Here is a 16,790-nt window from a genome sequence, read left to right as displayed (position 1 = left end):
ATGTTTAAACCTACTTACGTATATATATACAACAAAATAATGTAACAATTAAAATATTTCAAGGTGTTTGAAGTATAAAATTGTATTGATTATTAAGGAATAAACAAAAATGTACTAATAATTGAATATAAAGTTCTGTTTGTCTTGCTTTTCTAAATTTTGACTTTAATCCCAAATTCTTTTCGTCCTTTGCAAGTAGGCATAATATAGTTATGAAAAACATATTTATATATGCATATATGTGTGTAGGTTTATTGGTAAAGTGTGTAGCATAGTTTCGAAATTACACTTTTATTTTATTGAATGAAAAATATATAGCCCGACATCAGCGTTGTTTGTAAGGCCTGTGTGTCACTGTATCACAGAATTTTTACCTTACTTCAAGTGTACAAAATGCCATCTATCAACTGGAAGAAAAGAGAAAAAAAACAATTTTATTCCAAAAAACCTTTTTTTTTATTATTTATTACAAAAACTAAAAATGTACAAAATAAATAAATTTGCAAACATTTATAAACACTAAATTCCTTTTCAATGCATACGTAGGTATTTATATCACACAACTACCAAGACAGTTTAAAGAATTAGTAAAAATATTTGTACAGTTATATCCTTTTTAAACTAATAATTATAAAGTAATAAGTACAAAGCGAAACTTTTTTTTAATAATAAGGAACATTACAACCAGGTAAGCGTGCATAACTTATAAGTGGTTTTTTATGTAAACAATCTTACCTGTATCCGATAATTCTTCGGGCTCACCACCTTCTGGTGTTGTGGATACGATTTGTTCAGCTTCTTCAGGTTTAATGTATCCAGGTGTATCACTGTTTGATGTATTAGAGCTGCAAATTTTAAAGTTATTTATTCAATAAATCATTCACAAATCGATAGTAAGTACTTACATTGAAATTTCGCCACCGTCCAATTCTTTTATAATTAAACCTTGCCAAAACTTGTTTGTTTCCTCAATGATATTGTTGGCAAAAGCAGCGCATTTGGCATCTCCATTGAAAGCAAACTTATTTTCGGGCTTGCCATCAGGAATTTTGTAAATCTGCAAGTATAAAGCAAATTAGTATATGTAGCAACATCTAAACCTAGCATAACTTACTTTGAACCACTCAACAGTGGCACGCAATAGTCCTGGAAAATATTTATCAACGTCTCCGATATCATTCATTTTTTCAGCCAATGGATCATTGACATCAATTGTAATAATCTTCCAATCGGTTTCACCTTCATCGATCAACGCAACTGTACCCAATACCTTAACTTGTATTACTTCACCACGTTTTGCAACACGATAACCAATTTCCAAAACGTCAATTGGGTCGTTATCACCTTTACAGCCAGTGGATGGTTCGATATGTCCAGGATTTTCCCATGTTTGTGGGAATGCGCCATAATTCCAAATGTAACCTTTGTGTGGAAAACAGTTGGCTACAAAGCGCAGTTTACCCTTCTTAACATCCTGTTTAATGGGATTCAGTGGGGTCTTTGTGCTAATCTATAATTTCGAAACATAAATTAATTGCTGTCGAAACAAGCTGCACGTAACATATGCTTTAATTAAACCGTCAAAGCAGGGTAATGCACACTTACAAATTACAATTACTGTAGATCATTAATTTTGTTTACCTCCATTTTTGCGTTTGTCCATCTGGGAATTTCCACAACCATGTTAAGGACAGTTTTTGTGTCATTGGCATACAGCGGAATGTCGTGCAAGGGCGAAACGATAGTTCCAGCCGAATTTTCTAAATAAAAAGTAAATTAATAAAAAACATATCTAATATTATCTTTTAAATTTAGATTGGAAAGATTAGTTGGACCAACAGTTGATAAAACAGACACGCAGCTAACAACTTATTTGCAAATGAGCCAAGTCTTTTCTGTATTAATAGTTACCAAGACTATAAATATAAATTTCGGTTTGGAGGTATTTACTTCGAAGTTGGTACAAATTAGATGCACCCAATGAATATTATTTCACAATGCTATTGAGAACTACTACCGGCTTATCAATATACACATGTATTATATAACAATCCGACTTAATACTATGTTTAAATAAGCAAAGGTCAACTGTTTATAACAATTTATGTTAAAATACATATTTATGTTGTCAATTTATTTACTTAAATAGATGCTGTAATTAGTTGAGTTAGGAGCTCCTTTCTCGATGATAGTATATTCCGACATTTTATAACTGTTTTTGTTCTCTTGGATCTTTTTCGAAATTTGCGAAAATGCTATAGAATGTGAAATTAAACGCTTTTGAAAAGACTGTGAGTAATTTCCAGTTTTTAATGCAGCGAATTTTTGATTTGCCGACGTCAATTGCAACCGCTTTAACACGTGTGTACTTCGACCGAATAACGAAAATTGCGATTGTGTGAATGCCAGTGAACAACAATTTGCCATTGCAGATTTTTGGACCTTACAAAGTGGGGTGCCGTCCTCATCTAATCAGATTTTTTTCGCCGTCATAAAACGAAAAATAACGGCGGCGCTTCACGCTCTATCACCAGTTCACACACGGACTTTTTTGTCGTCCAAACCGGTTTTGTGTGGGGGAGGGGACGACGAGGAAAGTCGAAGGGATCGTGCCGCTCGTACTCAGGTGGCACGCTTTGTGTTTTTTGTTCATAACAGTTCGCTGCTACCCTTTTCAGCATTCCTTTTCACTTTCAAATTCTTTGAACGGTTACAAGAGCGCTCGGTTTCAAATGAATTCGTTCACAAATTTGAATTCTGTTAATGTTTTTGTATGTAATATGCAAATATGTATACATATAATAATAGAAATATTTTCAAAAATTGTAAATAAGGAGAAAATTAAGATATAGATTATGGAGTAAAGAAATCATGAATTTTTAATACGGAGTAAAGAAATTATGAGTTTTTAATACTTAAAGATTAGGAAATTCCTATTATAAATTTGGACTTGAAAATATTAGTAGCGGAAATTCAATACATTCTTGTGGATTAGGGAATTCCCGTCTTTAGTATTTCTTTGAAACTATTTAGCGGGTAGGTACTTGTATTATGCATATTGTTCTACCATATTCATGGTAATTCATTGCAAGCAAAATGTGTGACTATCATCTCAACATACAAATGAAATACGCAGCACGAGTGTTGCGCAGTGTTGCGCAGTCGAACCGCACAAATATTTACGAAAATTTTGTGAAAAGGAATGCGGAAAAACTAGACTCGAGTTGCTGGACTCTTTTTGACCGTGTGAATGCCCAGAGCGACACCAAAAGAAAATTTGAAAAAACTCAGACTCTTTTGAATCCCTGTGTGAAAGTGCACTTTGTGATTTTTGTTCATATCGCTGCTACGCTATTCAGCATTCCCTTTTATTTTGAAATTCTTTCCATGGTTGCAATACAATTATGACAATTATGTTGTCAATAGATATGTTTTTATTTAAAAACGACCAAACTATTTTTTCGTTACATTATTCTATTTATTTCAGTATGATTTTTTACTATAAACTCATAAATTAAGTCTATCTCAGGAATTAACAAAAGTGTTTATGTTTTTGGTTACAATTTACATGCTGTTCTGTGCTTCTTAACTTGAAAAGAATTACGTTGCAAGAAGAAATTTTTGTTGTTTGTGTTGTTACAACTGCATTTCTGCACAACTAGCGGCACTATGATAACAGAGTTTAGTTTTAATTTAACTATACTAATTCATCTATAAATTAAATCAAATGTTATTTGCAAAAACATTTTTACATTTTAATTGGCATCACTTTCATTTTCCACGTCATCCACACTGTCAAATCGGATTGTACAAAGTTGTACCATTTCATCAACGTGCTGTTCGTTCACTGCGTATTTTACACCAATTTAACTAGCAATTTAGATACTTGTACAACGTATTTTAACAAAAAGAAACTTGTCTTTCGTTGACAATTGTTTATTATAATTATCTGTATTGTATTTATTGGTAATTTGGAATTTGGTAACTGACGGTGGCTGCTCACTGCAAACGGATAACAAGCTCTCGATAAGATATTTTTGTGCTATAACACCTGCCCTTCACTCGACTTAAGCAGCTGTTGCTTTATATTTGTCCAAAATGAGTACAGGTGAAAAATCTGCTAATGATTCTGCAAACAATGCAAGCAAACAGCCATCAAGTGAAGAGACGGAACATGATGCTTGTGTACTTTGTTGTAAGGAAGTGGAAATCTACTCCATTGGTGAATGTGATCATCCAATTTGTTATGAGTGCTCCACACGTTTGCGTGTACTTTGCGAGCAGAATGAGTGTCCCATTTGTCGGCAAGTGTTGTCCAAAGTGAGTTTCAGTTGGTGATCAATGTTTTTTTTTTGATTTCTACTGAAAGTTAACTTGCTCTATTATACATTTTTTTTACCAGGTGATTTTCTCCTTTGACAAACTGCCATATCGTGAACTTGAAACCAAAAATCGTTCAGGTTATTATAACAAAAAATATAAAATCGGATTTTATACAGCGAAAATACAACAGGCGTATTTTAATTTATTAGACCATCCGTGCCCGAAGTAAGTTTAAATTTAAATATATTCACATACATATGTATGTATTGTTATAACACATATTTTTATATATCTATAAGTATGTAAATGTATTTAATCTAGTGATGTCAAGGTTATTTAAATATATTGTTCTTATCATATAATATAAAGATGTAATGTGCCGCCCTTCCGGAGATTTAAAGATCTTGAATATCATGTGCGCAAAGAACACGACTTGCATTTCTGTGACCTATGCACTGAACATTTGAAAATATTCACTTTCGAGCGGCGCTGCTACACACAAGCCGAACTAGGTTTACATCGCACGAAAGGTGATCGTGATAACCGTTCACATCGCGGACATCCTCTTTGTGAATTTTGTAAGAAGCGCTATTTGGACCGCGATGAACTGTTTCGTCATAAGCGTCGAGATCATTACTTCTGTCATTTTTGTGATGACGAGTCCAATGACTTTTACAGGTATTCAACATGCAATGATTTGGAAAATATTATTTTACAAAATACTCATATTTGTTACGTCAAAGGGATTATGATGCTCTAGCTAATCATTTTCGAGAGCGTCATTTCCTTTGTGAGGAAGGCCGGTGTGCAACGGAACAATTTATTGGAGCATTTCGCACTGAAATCGACTATAAGGCGCATTTCGCCAGTGCTCACGGTAGCACTTTGAATAAGCAAGAAGCAAAGAAAACTCGCACAGTGCAATTGGAAATAACACTTGGACGACCAGCACGTCCTGGACTGCCAGACGGTGGTATCACCAATGTTCGTTCGCGTGTGTGAGTATTTAATGTTTATTCTTAGTAAGCTATAATACTTGATTTTAAAGTGAAATTTTTTGCTTTTCTTAAAAATAGTCCTGATGATTACAATGCACCGGTGGAGTCTTCTACATCACAGGCTGCACAGCAACGCTCCATAACAATTGATAGAAGTAATGAGGAAGATTTTCCGTCATTGGCTGGATCTAGCGGCGGTCCCAGCATGCCTCTGGTACCAGCAACTTTTACGCGACTGCGAAGTGGAGCTTCCGGTTTAGCACGTACAAAAGAAAACTTTCCTGCACTGGGCGCTGGCGGTGGAGGAGGTATTATTATCATAATTATATTCTATTACGATGTAAGCATTTTGATGGTTGATTGAATATTTTAGAACTTAATGAACAACGTACGCATCAAGCAGCACCACCTATATCTACAGTTTTACGTAAAGCACCAGCAGTTTCGAAAGGCGCTATCAGTCGTAGCTCTGGTGGTAATGCAGCATCTAATGGCGCCACCGGCATGGTACTTCATGTCTCTAATCGACCAACATCTAGTGTAAACCACAATAGCGGAGCTGTGTCAAAGAAATCCCATGCGTTGGATTTCCCAGCTCTACCAGCGTCGGCTAAATCGAAAAAGCATGCCCCGCGTAATCCCATCGATGAAGATATGTTGCCTTCTGGTGCACATATACCGTTATCCAATGTGTCGGCGAAACATCGGCCACTCGTTGACGATTACGTATCGGTAGCAAACGCTAGTAGTTTTCAAAAGATTCAAACCGTACAAAAGGAAGAGCTTGAGGCCAAAAATCGAAAAGTCTCCGAACAAGTCAGTGCACCAAAATTAACGTCGCAAGACTTTCCCTCGTTGGGTCTTGGCTCTTCATCGAAACCCAACCAAGTACAAGCGAATAATTGGGCGAAAGGACAAAAGCAATCTGATAAAAGGCAACGTGAATTAGAGAATCGAAAATCTAAAGTAGCACCTGCGCCGTTATTATCAAAAGAAAACAACAACAAACAATCAATAAATACAACGAACAAAAAACAAACACAACCAGCAGCTACAAATAACAAAATAAGTGCAACCACAGCAGAAACAAGTGTACCGAAAAAAGATAAGAAATCGAAAGATAAAAAGGAAAAATCGAATAGTGATAATAGCAATCAACAGCAGAAAGTAAATGGAAAATCTAAAGAAAAAAACAACAATATTAATAATAATTCAATGAAGCGTGATCAAAGCTCTACCTCACCTACATCATCGCTGGACAATGGCAACGACAACGACAACATGCCGCAAGTGCGTCCACCACCTGGTTTCGCACAGTCATCTACAAACACACAACCACCACCAGGGTTTCAGTCAACCAACGTTACAGTCAACTCTATAGCCAAGTCACCTAACAACCTCACCTTTACAAGCTCGTTTGGTGAAAAATATAGCATTGTGCGAACGCATCCCTACATTCAGCCAACAGATGCAGCCACTCGCAATCAGGTAAACAGCGACATTATTGTACAAATGAAGGAAGTAAATTTATATATGTGTTTTACTAGAAACTAGTTTCCCACTTTCAAGATGCCTTAAAAACGCCCGAAGCTATGGAAGAATTCCGCCATATATCGCAGAAATTCAGGGAAGGCGTCTACAAAACTCAGCCCTACTACGAGCATTGTCAGGCAGCACTTAATGATAGATTCGATAGCATCTTTCCGGAGCTATTAGCTCTACTGCCCGACATTAATAAACAGCAAGTGAGTAATTCTCGACACACTTTCTAAGCATTTGTAAAAAAAAATCTAAATTACGCTACGCTTTATTTCAGGAACTATATCTGGTGCATACGCAACGTTTGAACACACTTTCACCTGAACAACGCCAAAAAACGCAAAAATTAGACGTGTGCGCGATATGCAAGCAAGTGCTGATGTCTAGCGATTTGCAAAACCATCGCAAACAACATGAACTTAAAGAGAACTTTCCGCTGCTTGGTGATGGCACTAGCGGCAATAGCATGACAAAAACGTCCACGCCACTAGCTGCAAATACACGCAAATAGTTGAAAAATTACTAAGTTAACAGTAGTGAAAATTAACAAAATCATTTGTGTTATACTGTTTCGATATACAATTACAAGAAATGCAATCATCAAACGTACGCCAAAATGTGCATTATGAATTTCGATTAAATTTGATACATAATTTTCAATAAAAATATACATATAGTTATAAAGCACATCAGGACAAATGTAATATTGCATATACATATATATATGCTATATATATGTCTGTAATGCATGCAACATTAAACCTTAAGATACTTAAAGTGTGTGCGGTCCTTTACGAGGGAGGTCAATTTTTGCAAAAAAAGGAAAAATACGAATTACGTAATTTGTATTATTAGTTGCAAATGAGGTTAACTAAGTATTAAATTAGTTTAAATTGCATAGCAAAATGTTACTATAAAGATAAAATATGTAATATAAAGCAATTGTCACTTAACCATTTAATGTCTGTACAAATTTAATTTGAGTAGAACACTTGCACTATGTAATGTACGTAAAATAATTACAATGAAAATAAAATATATTTGAGATAAAATGATAAAAAAAATTAATAATGCATACTGAATAAGGAAAATAGCAGCTTGGGTTGACTTTTTTACATTTGGTTTATTGTTTATATGAATACTTTGTTATGGAGGCGAGAAAATCAGAGCTCGCACTCGAGATATACATACTTATGTATATGTTTGTATTTGTCTTTTGAGAAATTTATTTATTTACAAACACAATAGAGATCTCAATTACTTTCAGTTATTTACATTTTCACAAATATAACATTGTGCACGAATTATTTTTGTTTATAATTCGCCACTCGGTACTTATAAGCCAATAGTTGTGATGGGTGTCAAACTGGTGTAAAAAGAAAGATTTGTCGATTTGCTTTGAACGGTTCAAAATACTCATACAAAATTAATAAAAAAAAAAATTATTAAAATTTAATAATACGAAATTGAATGCAAAATTTTCCGTAATATTTAGTAAAAATAAAATAACTAGTCTCATTTCTACGAACGCAGCATGTCCTCCCCGGAGTTACAAGCAAAAATAGATCAGTGGTTAAAGTGGGACAGATGTGAAAAAACGCGCAATGAAATTCTTAATCTCGTTCAAAGTAATAATTGGAATCAATTGAAGCAGGTGCTACTGCAGCGTGTGGAATTCGGTACAGCGGGTTTGCGCGGACGTATGCGTGCCGGTTTTAATGGCATGAATGAGCTGGTCGTGGTACAGGCAGCACAGGGCCTATCCACATATATGCGCACACAGTTCAGTGAGAGCGAATGCCGAACGCGTGGTATAGTCTTCGGCTTTGATGGACGTCATAATAGTAAACGTTTCGCTGAACTCTCTTCCAATATTTTCGTACGTGCCGGCTTCAGAGTTTATCTATTTAGACAGATGGTGCTCACACCGATGATTCCGTTCACCATAAAACATTTCAAATGTCTGGCTGGCGTTATGGTCACCGCTTCGCATAATCCGAAAGATGATAATGGCTATAAAGTGTATTGGGAGAATTCAGCACAAATTGTGCCACCGCACGATAAGCACATACACAATCGAATACTCGAAAACTTAGAACCTTGGGAAGATTCATTCGATACAAAAGGCTTATATATATGCACTTGCCTACTGGCTAATCCAAAGGATGCTATAACCGCCTATGTGCAGCGTGTGCAGGCTGGGGTGCCGCAGAAATTCATCGATATCAATAGTCGAAGTGAATTGCGTTTTGTCTATACGGCAATGCATGGTGTTGGTTATCCATTCTTGCAAAAGGTATTCGAAGCTGTAAGGATTAAGCCAGTAATTTTTGTGAAAGAACAAAATGATCCCGATCCGGAGTTTCCCACAGTTGCGTTTCCAAATCCAGAGGAGGGCCGAATTGCACTAGATATGGCAATCAATTTGGCAGAAAGAGAGAATGTAGAATATGTAATTGCAAATGATCCAGATGCTGATCGTTTCGCTTTGGTGACAAGAAATCCCATGACTAGAGAATGGAAGGTACTTACGGAACATTGTTTTTACAAAGTCAACATAATTTTATAGTTATATGACTTCCTCTTGATAAATAATGCTAAAAATTAGCTTAGCGATTAATCTCTACCATAAGTGCTTCATAACGTGCCATTAAAAATTATCTCAAAAACGACAGAAATTCGGTGAGCGTTGATCTGTTTCTCTCGACCTCAGACCTGAGGCCTCACTCGTTTAATATTTCCCTTCAGAGGGAACATATCGACAAAGCGCTTTAAACCGATTAAAAATCTGTTGAGGTGATGGAGACTTGAGAAAGCTGGACGAACCAAAAAAAATGAAAGTTATTTAGTAGATTTCTTGCGATCAACTCTCTTCATAAGTGTTAGTGGTTGCGATCAAACTGCAATAGGACTACTGATCTCATGATCAAAAAACAGAGATCAGGTCATCAGATTTACGATAATAGCGTTTCCGTTGTGATCCTGGAATAGATCTTATTCCGTAGATCCAGTTGTTGTGGGAATTGATTCTACAAGTATGTTTATTGTTTGACGGTACTTTTACTATGACTGCTTCATCGTCTTCGTTCGGGGATTTATGGATTCGACTCCCTTATTGTCAATTATTGAAACCTTTTTACATCTCCTCGGTACGATATTCGGGTTCATCATCTTTATATATATTTTACCAACATCAACATTCAAGTGGCCCATCCATAAGTTATATAAAAAACATTGTAAAGAAATTCCTTCGAAGTTCTGAATATTTAAACCATTTCAAGCTCACGCGTTTCGGATTCTACTTATTTTATTCGAAAATTACTTTCCTTTTCAGCTTACTTTAATGCGTCACGCCGAGACATTCCTCAATTTACCACTTGTTCCTTCTAAATCGTTGAGATCAAATCAGGCTTCGACGATCGTACATAGAGAGAGAAATGTGGTACTAATTTATGGTTTAATTGCTAAGCAATACCCTATAAGATAGAAGTGAGTGTCGCGTAGTGAATGTTTGTTCTTTTTGGTAAGACTAAGACATTTTTCTATGCTGTGGCTTGGCTTCAGGGCAACCATTTCTTCCAATTCTAAAATTTTTGACAGTCAAAGCTTTTTATCATTCCACGATTTCCTTCAACGTGGGAGGTAAATAGTGAGATCTTGAGTGATATCGCCCTAACTCGGATAGACATTCATTGACTGGGGTGATCAATAGTATTCGGCTCAACTTTGGCTTATGGTAGCATAGGTATTATACCTTGAACAGGGTATATTAGGTATGCAGGTAGGGAAGAGTGCTGCCCCTTCGGGCTCAATTACCGCTAGAAGTGGCATTTTGATATACTATCTAAGACCTTATATCTTGATATCACGTTCCATTGTTGTGTTCACACGATTTGGTGCCCTCAATAAAACTACTTATGTATCTCCGTTATGCTTTTTGTAGATAGACATTCAAGATTAATATCTGATCAACGCTAGAATCAAATTTAATAGGTCAGACCACTATAGGATATACAATATCTACCATTCAAACTGATTGACCGTTGGCCGGTTAACCTTTCAGAATTTGTTATAGGTTTTCCAATAAGAGTGATATGATTTAAAAAAAAAGCACTCTAATTGTTAAGGAAATTCAAATGTTTTTTATTTGATCTGAAGTACAATCGATACAATTAAGTTCTGAATATAACATCATTCAAATGGTCTCCACGACTTTATTTGCCGGGACGAAATCGATGAACCCAATTTTCGAATTTTTTTCCACTAAATCAAGTCGTTTGTCATAAAAAGCAAGTTCAATATTGACTTCTATAGCTTGAATAGAGTCTAGTTTAGTGCTTAAGACCAATGACTTCAAATAATCCCACAAGAAGTAGTCTAATGGTTTTAACGCACAATGTCTTGGAGGCCATTCAATGTCACAATTTCTTGAAATTATCGAATCTCCAAACTTTTCTCGCAATAATTCGGTTGTTGCACGTGCTATGTGGCATGTAGTCCTGTTTTGCTGGTACCAGATGTTGTCAAGATCAACTTCTTCCGATTGCGGCCACAAAAAGTTGGTTATCATCGATCTATACCGCTCTCCATTGAAAGTAACGGTGTCCCCAGTTTCATTACGAAAGAAGTACGGACCGATGATTCCACTAGATCAAAAACCACACTAAACTGTCAATTTAGATAAATATAATGGTTAGTCCTGAATAATTTGAGGATTTTCTTCGCACCAGAATCGACAGTTTTGTATATTTACCGCATCACTCAGATGAAAGTGAGCCTCATCAGAGATAGCAAAAACGCACGAAATGTTGCAATTGGGGAACGATTATTTTGATAATAAAATTTAATAATTTGTAAACGTTGTTCTTCCGTATATCTTTCCATGATGAAATTGTAAACATTAGTGAATACATCTAAAAAAAAAATTACTGATCATAGCATATTAAAAATGGCCGAAATGACACTTAGAAATCATATTATAACTATTGGAAAACCCGATACATATATACATTGTATATGTAGTTGCTTTAAGAAATGCTTTTGCGAAGTTAACGTTTTTTCTTGTTTTTTTTTTTTATTTATATTGTTTTTACTTCTATGCTATGTAGATATATAAAGGCAATGAAATCGGCGCATTACTTGGGTGGTGGGCTATGTTCTTGTATAAAGACCAAAATCCGTCTCCTGATTTTAAAAATTGCTGGATGATTGCAAGCACCGTTAGCTCCAAGATACTTAAAGCTTACGCGCAAAAAGAAGGCTTTCATTTTACTGAAACATTAACGGGATTCAAATGGATGGCCAACGAGGCTGATCGTTTAATTAAGAGTGGCAAAACTGTGCTCTTTTCTTTTGAAGAATCTATCGGTTTTATGTTCGGCACAACAGTCTATGATAAGGATGGTGTTAATGCTGCATGTCAAGTTGTTACAATGGCCAACTATTTGCACGCGGTCAAAGGTATTTCGCTCGACCAGAAGCTGGAGGAGATTTACAAAGAGTACGGATTTCATTATAACAATGCCTCATATTTCTTCTGCTATGAGCCAGTGGTGATTAACAAGATCTTCGAAAGATTACGTAATTTTTCCGGATCACCAAAAACATACCCCGTTGCGATACTCGATGGAAAATATAAAATTCAATTTATACGCGATTTAACAAATGGTAGGTTAAAATTTTAGGTGAAAATTCCTTTTATACTTATGTATATCTGCACTGTACAGGCGTCGATACCGAACAATCTGACGGAAACGCAATTTTGCCTGTAAGCGCAAGCACCCAAATGATCACTTTCAAATTCTTTAATGGACTCGTCATAACACTTCGCACAAGTGGCACCGAACCCAAAATTAAATATTATGCCGAGATGTGTGCCCAACCCGGTCAGTCGGACTTCGAAGCTCTCATTAATACCACGAACGAAATGGTTTCAGCTATTATTGAGGAATTCTTGCAGCCAAGTGTGAACAATTTAACGCCAAAGGCGGATTAAACCTTTTTTTCATTGACCTGATGGATCCTTTATGCATATATATTATATATGTATATATAAAGTATATTAAATAATTCCTCGAAATTACGATTAGCAAAAGATTAGTAGGAATCAGTTGAAATAAATAATTTTTACCAATAAAATTAAATTTTCTGGAAAAAAGGGAATCCAAACTTTCGTTTGAAACAGCTTGATTAAAAAATAGGGATGTGTGTTTGTTCCAGTAGGAGTTGTTATTGTTGTAACGGTAAGCTAAACTATTTGGCGGATTTTTTAGAAAGGCACTCACTGTGTATGGCTCTTACTGCCTGGGGTTGCGCCCAAAGCTTCTCTTATAAGGAAAAGCAAGAATTCTTTTTCTGCATCCTAATGGATTTAGGTGACCCGATTGAAAATTTTGCATAATATATGACCGGCCGATTGCTTTCTATATAGCCAACAACTTTTCCCTTTTGCTAATTCTGCCGGAAAACTAGGAATGTCCGGCAATTTTCCAACTGAGATGAAGCAAACAGTAGAAGATACGATAGTCTTGCGGAAATGTCCTTCATTATCTCTCACACCCTTAAAAATTGGTAGGAAGGTTTTGAAAATCAAGCCATATAATGTGTGCCTGCATATCATATCACCTAAATATGCGAAATAACTGTCCTTGGCCGATCTTTTAGTTTCAGGTGTTCCGAATGAGCGGACACTTTTAATCCTTATAAAATATATTAAATATAATAATTATTATTGGTAGCTTTGAAACCACTCCCCAAAACTATTAATGAAATTTTTGTGAAATTATAAAAAAAATATTTAAAATCTATTGTAAGAAATACAACTTATAAAGTGAGAGAGTAAGAGAGACAAACTTTAAGGATTTAATTTGTGAATATCTTGTATACTGGAGCTAACCTCGTTTATGGAGATGAAGAAAAGAGTCATATGGGCTAAATTCTCGAAGGATTTTTATTTTACAAACAGTTAATTAAAATCTAATGAAGCTCACCACTTGCAGCTAATTTTTTTGTACGTATAAGATATGGCAATATCTATGTAAAAACCTTCTTTATATACATCGCTTTTTTAATTTTTTCAAATTAATAGAACTGATTGCAACTAAATTAATTTGATAGAATTATAGTATTTAAAATTCGAGTCTCGATATTTTCGGCGTGGTACGTTACGTTTATTTTGACAGCTATATATCAGCTGAGCTGTTTCTGTTGCAATCCACTATGCAACCCTATGTAGCACACACTTTCTTAAGGAAACCGTGCGTTAGGACAAGACAAAAAAAATATCAACATTTTGTAAAGTGATATTAAGATTTAATTATAAAACCATTTATAACACGCCGTAGTTTAAAGTGAAATACCAATAGATATGTATAATATATTTTACTTCTTGTGAATCGTTAAAAGTGGTATTGTAAGTAAAAGTGCAACGCAACACTTTATCTCGCTGCAATAATGATGGAATTAAATGCGAATACCTACGATGTCGACCTGGAGGATGGAGAGGTATATACATATAGGCACATGGCATGTGTCTTTTTTAAGTGAAGATATTTATGAAATTACAATCATGTTTAATTTGACCTAAATTGTTTGCAGCTATCTGCTAGTTCTGATGACGTTTATACACCGTTGCAACGCCCAAGCACACTGTCAATCAACACGACGGTTGCACTCGATGGGGCGGCTGCAATAGCCGAACAATGTAGCCCATTGGCTACATGTCACGATATGCAACGCGCGTTAGAAGAGGATGACTTAGAGGATATACATGGTAGTAGTGGTGATTCATCGTCAAGTGAATCTTCGGATGCATGTCTAAAGAAATTATCAACGAACTCGTCACATGAAGGATCAACAGATGCGCATGCACAACGTAAACGTCGAAAACGTGTACGACGTACAGTTATGGTACGTGTACCACCAGCTGATATGGAGACACAAGAAAAGCGTGCAAGATTTAAAAAGTACAATATATGGACAGCTGCATTGCAAGAAGAAGCGTTAACCGAAGAAATGCGTGGCTGTGAAGTTGCACGTCTAGATGGTGCAATCAATGATCGAAACGTTGAAAATTATGACTTTTCTCTGCTTCAACGATTGAATGGAGATAATTGTCTAAAACGCCGACTCTCCAATTCCACTGATGATTTCTCTGATAATGAATTAATGCCGGTGGCAAAACGTGGACGCTGTGCAAGTGAAGCAGCTGCACATCGACGTTCGGTGAAAAGTCGTTTAGGCTATCGAACAAGTACGCTGCGAGGAAGACGTGGCTCATCACCCACCAGCGACTCGGATACATTATACGAACCACGAATTATACTTGACTTGGAGCCCTTGGAAGGACGTGATCCAGCCGATGTCGCACGTGAAATGTCAAACAAGTTGCATGAAGAAAAAGATGAATTATTGGGTAATTATATTGTTTTCTATCAAGCTTCGATACAATACTGATTCTTATCATTCGCTGTTGCAGTACGCATTGTCGATGTTTTGGGCACGAAGTTGCCAGTGGAAATTTATAAGGAAACACAACTTATTGAATTCAATGGTGGCATGATGATAATGGTAAAACATTTTTTATTTAAAAGTTATATGTATGTACACATATCTCGTAATACTCCGAAATAATCTATTTTTCTAGAATGGCAAACGTCGTCGTACACCAGGCGGTGTATTTCTATATCTACTGAAAAATCATAAAAGTCTTACATTAGAAGAACACAAGTCTATTTTTTCTGAGGATCGACAGCGAACTAATAAATGGCGTAAAGAAATGGAATCCTTATCGCGTGATCGCAAGGTCGAAGAATTGAAAAAACGTTTAAGTGAACAGGAGAAGGACTTGCCGGCACTTAGCACCCGAAAAGAACACTTCTTGCTTGGTTCAGATTTGGAAACCCAGCCGGGAAATAGTAATTTTTAAAATACTTTTATGAAATCTGTTATGTATATGTTATTTGTTTATATTGCAGTTTCGAATCCACCCCCTTCACCTGTGGGCAATGAGCAAAGTCCAGATTATAAAGCGCATGCCATCAATCATGTATCATCGGATGCGGACAATGATGCCTCTCAGGATAAGCCATCAACTTCAGCATCGGCATTAGCGGCCTTAACATCTCCATCAAAAGATTTAGTCAGTTATGAGGATGATTTTCTTGATGTTAATTGTGGTGAAATGGATTTGTTTTAAACAAAGGAGGTACTTTGAGCTAAAGTATCGCATGAAGAAATGTAGAGTAATGCATGAAATTAGAAAAAAATAGCTACAATAACAAAAGCAACGCAAATATATATACATATAACACTTTTCTACACACGAACTAAATATGCATTAAGTATACATAAAAATTTATATCGAAAATTGAAGATTGCTGAAAAACTTTGCATCATTTTATGTTTGTAAATTAGGGTTTTTTTTTGCAAATCGGTAGAATACGAACTTATTAATAATAAACTAAGATTCCGGTAACTAATTAATATACAAAAGTACATACAAATATTAAAAAAAGATTCGCTTGCGAATAGCTTCAATTATGGAAATGCAACGTTTGTAAATACGAAAACTAGTGAAAAAGTTACAAGTATACATATATGTAATATATTGCTGATCGTTAATTTTATATAAATAGGGTTGAATAGAGAATGAAAAAAACAATTCAAACAAGTAAGTTGATTTATACACAAACGATTATGTAAAGTATATACGTATGTGCATATTTAAAATGTGTATATTTGTGGACAAACGAAATTTGCAAAGTCGAATGTTATAGAAAAACGTTTCTTGTCGTACAAACGACAGTCGTAATTTATTCAGATTAGACTAAAAATATATTTAAGCATATATATAACGCATTTCGGTAAATACAAGTAAATATATGTATATACATACATAGAATATTAGTTTTATTTTTCTAAATATTTTTA

At 35.4% G+C, this 16,790-nt stretch overlaps 4 protein-coding genes across 4 annotated transcripts; 3 read left to right on the top strand and 1 right to left on the bottom strand.

Moving 5' to 3' along the window:
• Positions 1–224: 224 nt before the first annotated feature.
• Positions 225–2,466, bottom strand: Nurf-38 (Inorganic pyrophosphatase Nurf-38). Its single transcript, XM_014243878.3, has 6 exons — positions 2,142–2,466; positions 1,642–1,760; positions 1,115–1,510; positions 906–1,057; positions 736–845; positions 225–407 (listed from the first exon to the last, which is right to left on the bottom strand). Exons 1-6 carry the CDS (start codon positions 2,425–2,427, stop codon positions 376–378), a joined length of 1,095 nt encoding a protein of 364 aa, XP_014099353.1. The 5' UTR covers positions 2,428–2,466; the 3' UTR covers positions 225–375.
• A 1,243-nt stretch (positions 2,467–3,709) lies between these two features.
• On the top strand, positions 3,710–7,924 carry LOC106625151 (E3 ubiquitin-protein ligase ZNF598). The gene is made up of 8 exons (XM_014244968.3): positions 3,710–4,320; positions 4,403–4,548; positions 4,693–5,001; positions 5,067–5,321; positions 5,400–5,629; positions 5,695–6,809; positions 6,869–7,066; positions 7,138–7,924. The coding sequence occupies exons 1-8, from the start codon at positions 4,099–4,101 to the stop codon at positions 7,369–7,371; spliced, it is 2,709 nt and encodes a 902-aa protein (XP_014100443.2). The 5' UTR covers positions 3,710–4,098; the 3' UTR covers positions 7,372–7,924.
• A 272-nt stretch (positions 7,925–8,196) lies between these two features.
• On the top strand, positions 8,197–13,028 carry LOC106624285 (phosphopentomutase). The gene is made up of 3 exons (XM_014243983.3): positions 8,197–9,384; positions 11,969–12,527; positions 12,587–13,028. Exons 1-3 carry the CDS (start codon positions 8,395–8,397, stop codon positions 12,853–12,855), a joined length of 1,818 nt encoding a protein of 605 aa, XP_014099458.2. The 5' UTR covers positions 8,197–8,394; the 3' UTR covers positions 12,856–13,028.
• Positions 13,029–14,078: 1,050 nt separating this feature from the next.
• Phax (phosphorylated adaptor for RNA export) lies at positions 14,079–16,761 on the top strand. The gene is made up of 5 exons (XM_014243799.3): positions 14,079–14,363; positions 14,457–15,273; positions 15,337–15,428; positions 15,505–15,775; positions 15,836–16,761. Exons 1-5 carry the CDS (start codon positions 14,313–14,315, stop codon positions 16,054–16,056), a joined length of 1,452 nt encoding a protein of 483 aa, XP_014099274.1. The 5' UTR covers positions 14,079–14,312; the 3' UTR covers positions 16,057–16,761.
• The last annotated feature ends 29 nt before the right edge of the window (positions 16,762–16,790 follow it).

The sequence above is a fragment of the Bactrocera oleae genome, chromosome 4, assembly GCF_042242935.1.
Source record: "Bactrocera oleae isolate idBacOlea1 chromosome 4, idBacOlea1, whole genome shotgun sequence".
NCBI classification, from domain to species: Eukaryota; Metazoa; Arthropoda; class Insecta; order Diptera; family Tephritidae; genus Bactrocera; species Bactrocera oleae.
Note: the sequence above shows the minus strand (reverse complement) of the source record. Positions and strands in the feature narration are given on the sequence as shown.

Coding starts and splice junctions, on each gene's coding strand:
- Nurf-38 (XM_014243878.3), bottom strand. CDS start 2,427: ATGGCAAATTGTTGTTCACTGGCATTCACACAATCGCAATTTTCGTTA. Junction 1,511..1,641: donor GGACAAACGCAAAAATGGAG/GTAAACAAAATT, acceptor TCGAAATTATAG/ATTAGCACAAAGACCCCACT. Junction 1,058..1,114: donor CCACTGTTGAGTGGTTCAAA/GTAAGTTATGCT, acceptor TTATACTTGCAG/ATTTACAAAATTCCTGATGG.
- LOC106625151 (XM_014244968.3), top strand. CDS start 4,099: ATGAGTACAGGTGAAAAATCTGCTAATGATTCTGCAAACAATGCAAGC. Junction 6,810..6,868: donor ATGCAGCCACTCGCAATCAG/GTAAACAGCGAC, acceptor GTGTTTTACTAG/AAACTAGTTTCCCACTTTCA. Junction 7,067..7,137: donor CCGACATTAATAAACAGCAA/GTGAGTAATTCT, acceptor GCTTTATTTCAG/GAACTATATCTGGTGCATAC.
- LOC106624285 (XM_014243983.3), top strand. CDS start 8,395: ATGTCCTCCCCGGAGTTACAAGCAAAAATAGATCAGTGGTTAAAGTGG. Junction 9,385..11,968: donor CCATGACTAGAGAATGGAAG/GTACTTACGGAA, acceptor TATGCTATGTAG/ATATATAAAGGCAATGAAAT. Junction 12,528..12,586: donor TATACGCGATTTAACAAATG/GTAGGTTAAAAT, acceptor TGCACTGTACAG/GCGTCGATACCGAACAATCT.
- Phax (XM_014243799.3), top strand. CDS start 14,313: ATGATGGAATTAAATGCGAATACCTACGATGTCGACCTGGAGGATGGA. Junction 14,364..14,456: donor TCGACCTGGAGGATGGAGAG/GTATATACATAT, acceptor AATTGTTTGCAG/CTATCTGCTAGTTCTGATGA. Junction 15,274..15,336: donor AGAAAAAGATGAATTATTGG/GTAATTATATTG, acceptor TCGCTGTTGCAG/TACGCATTGTCGATGTTTTG.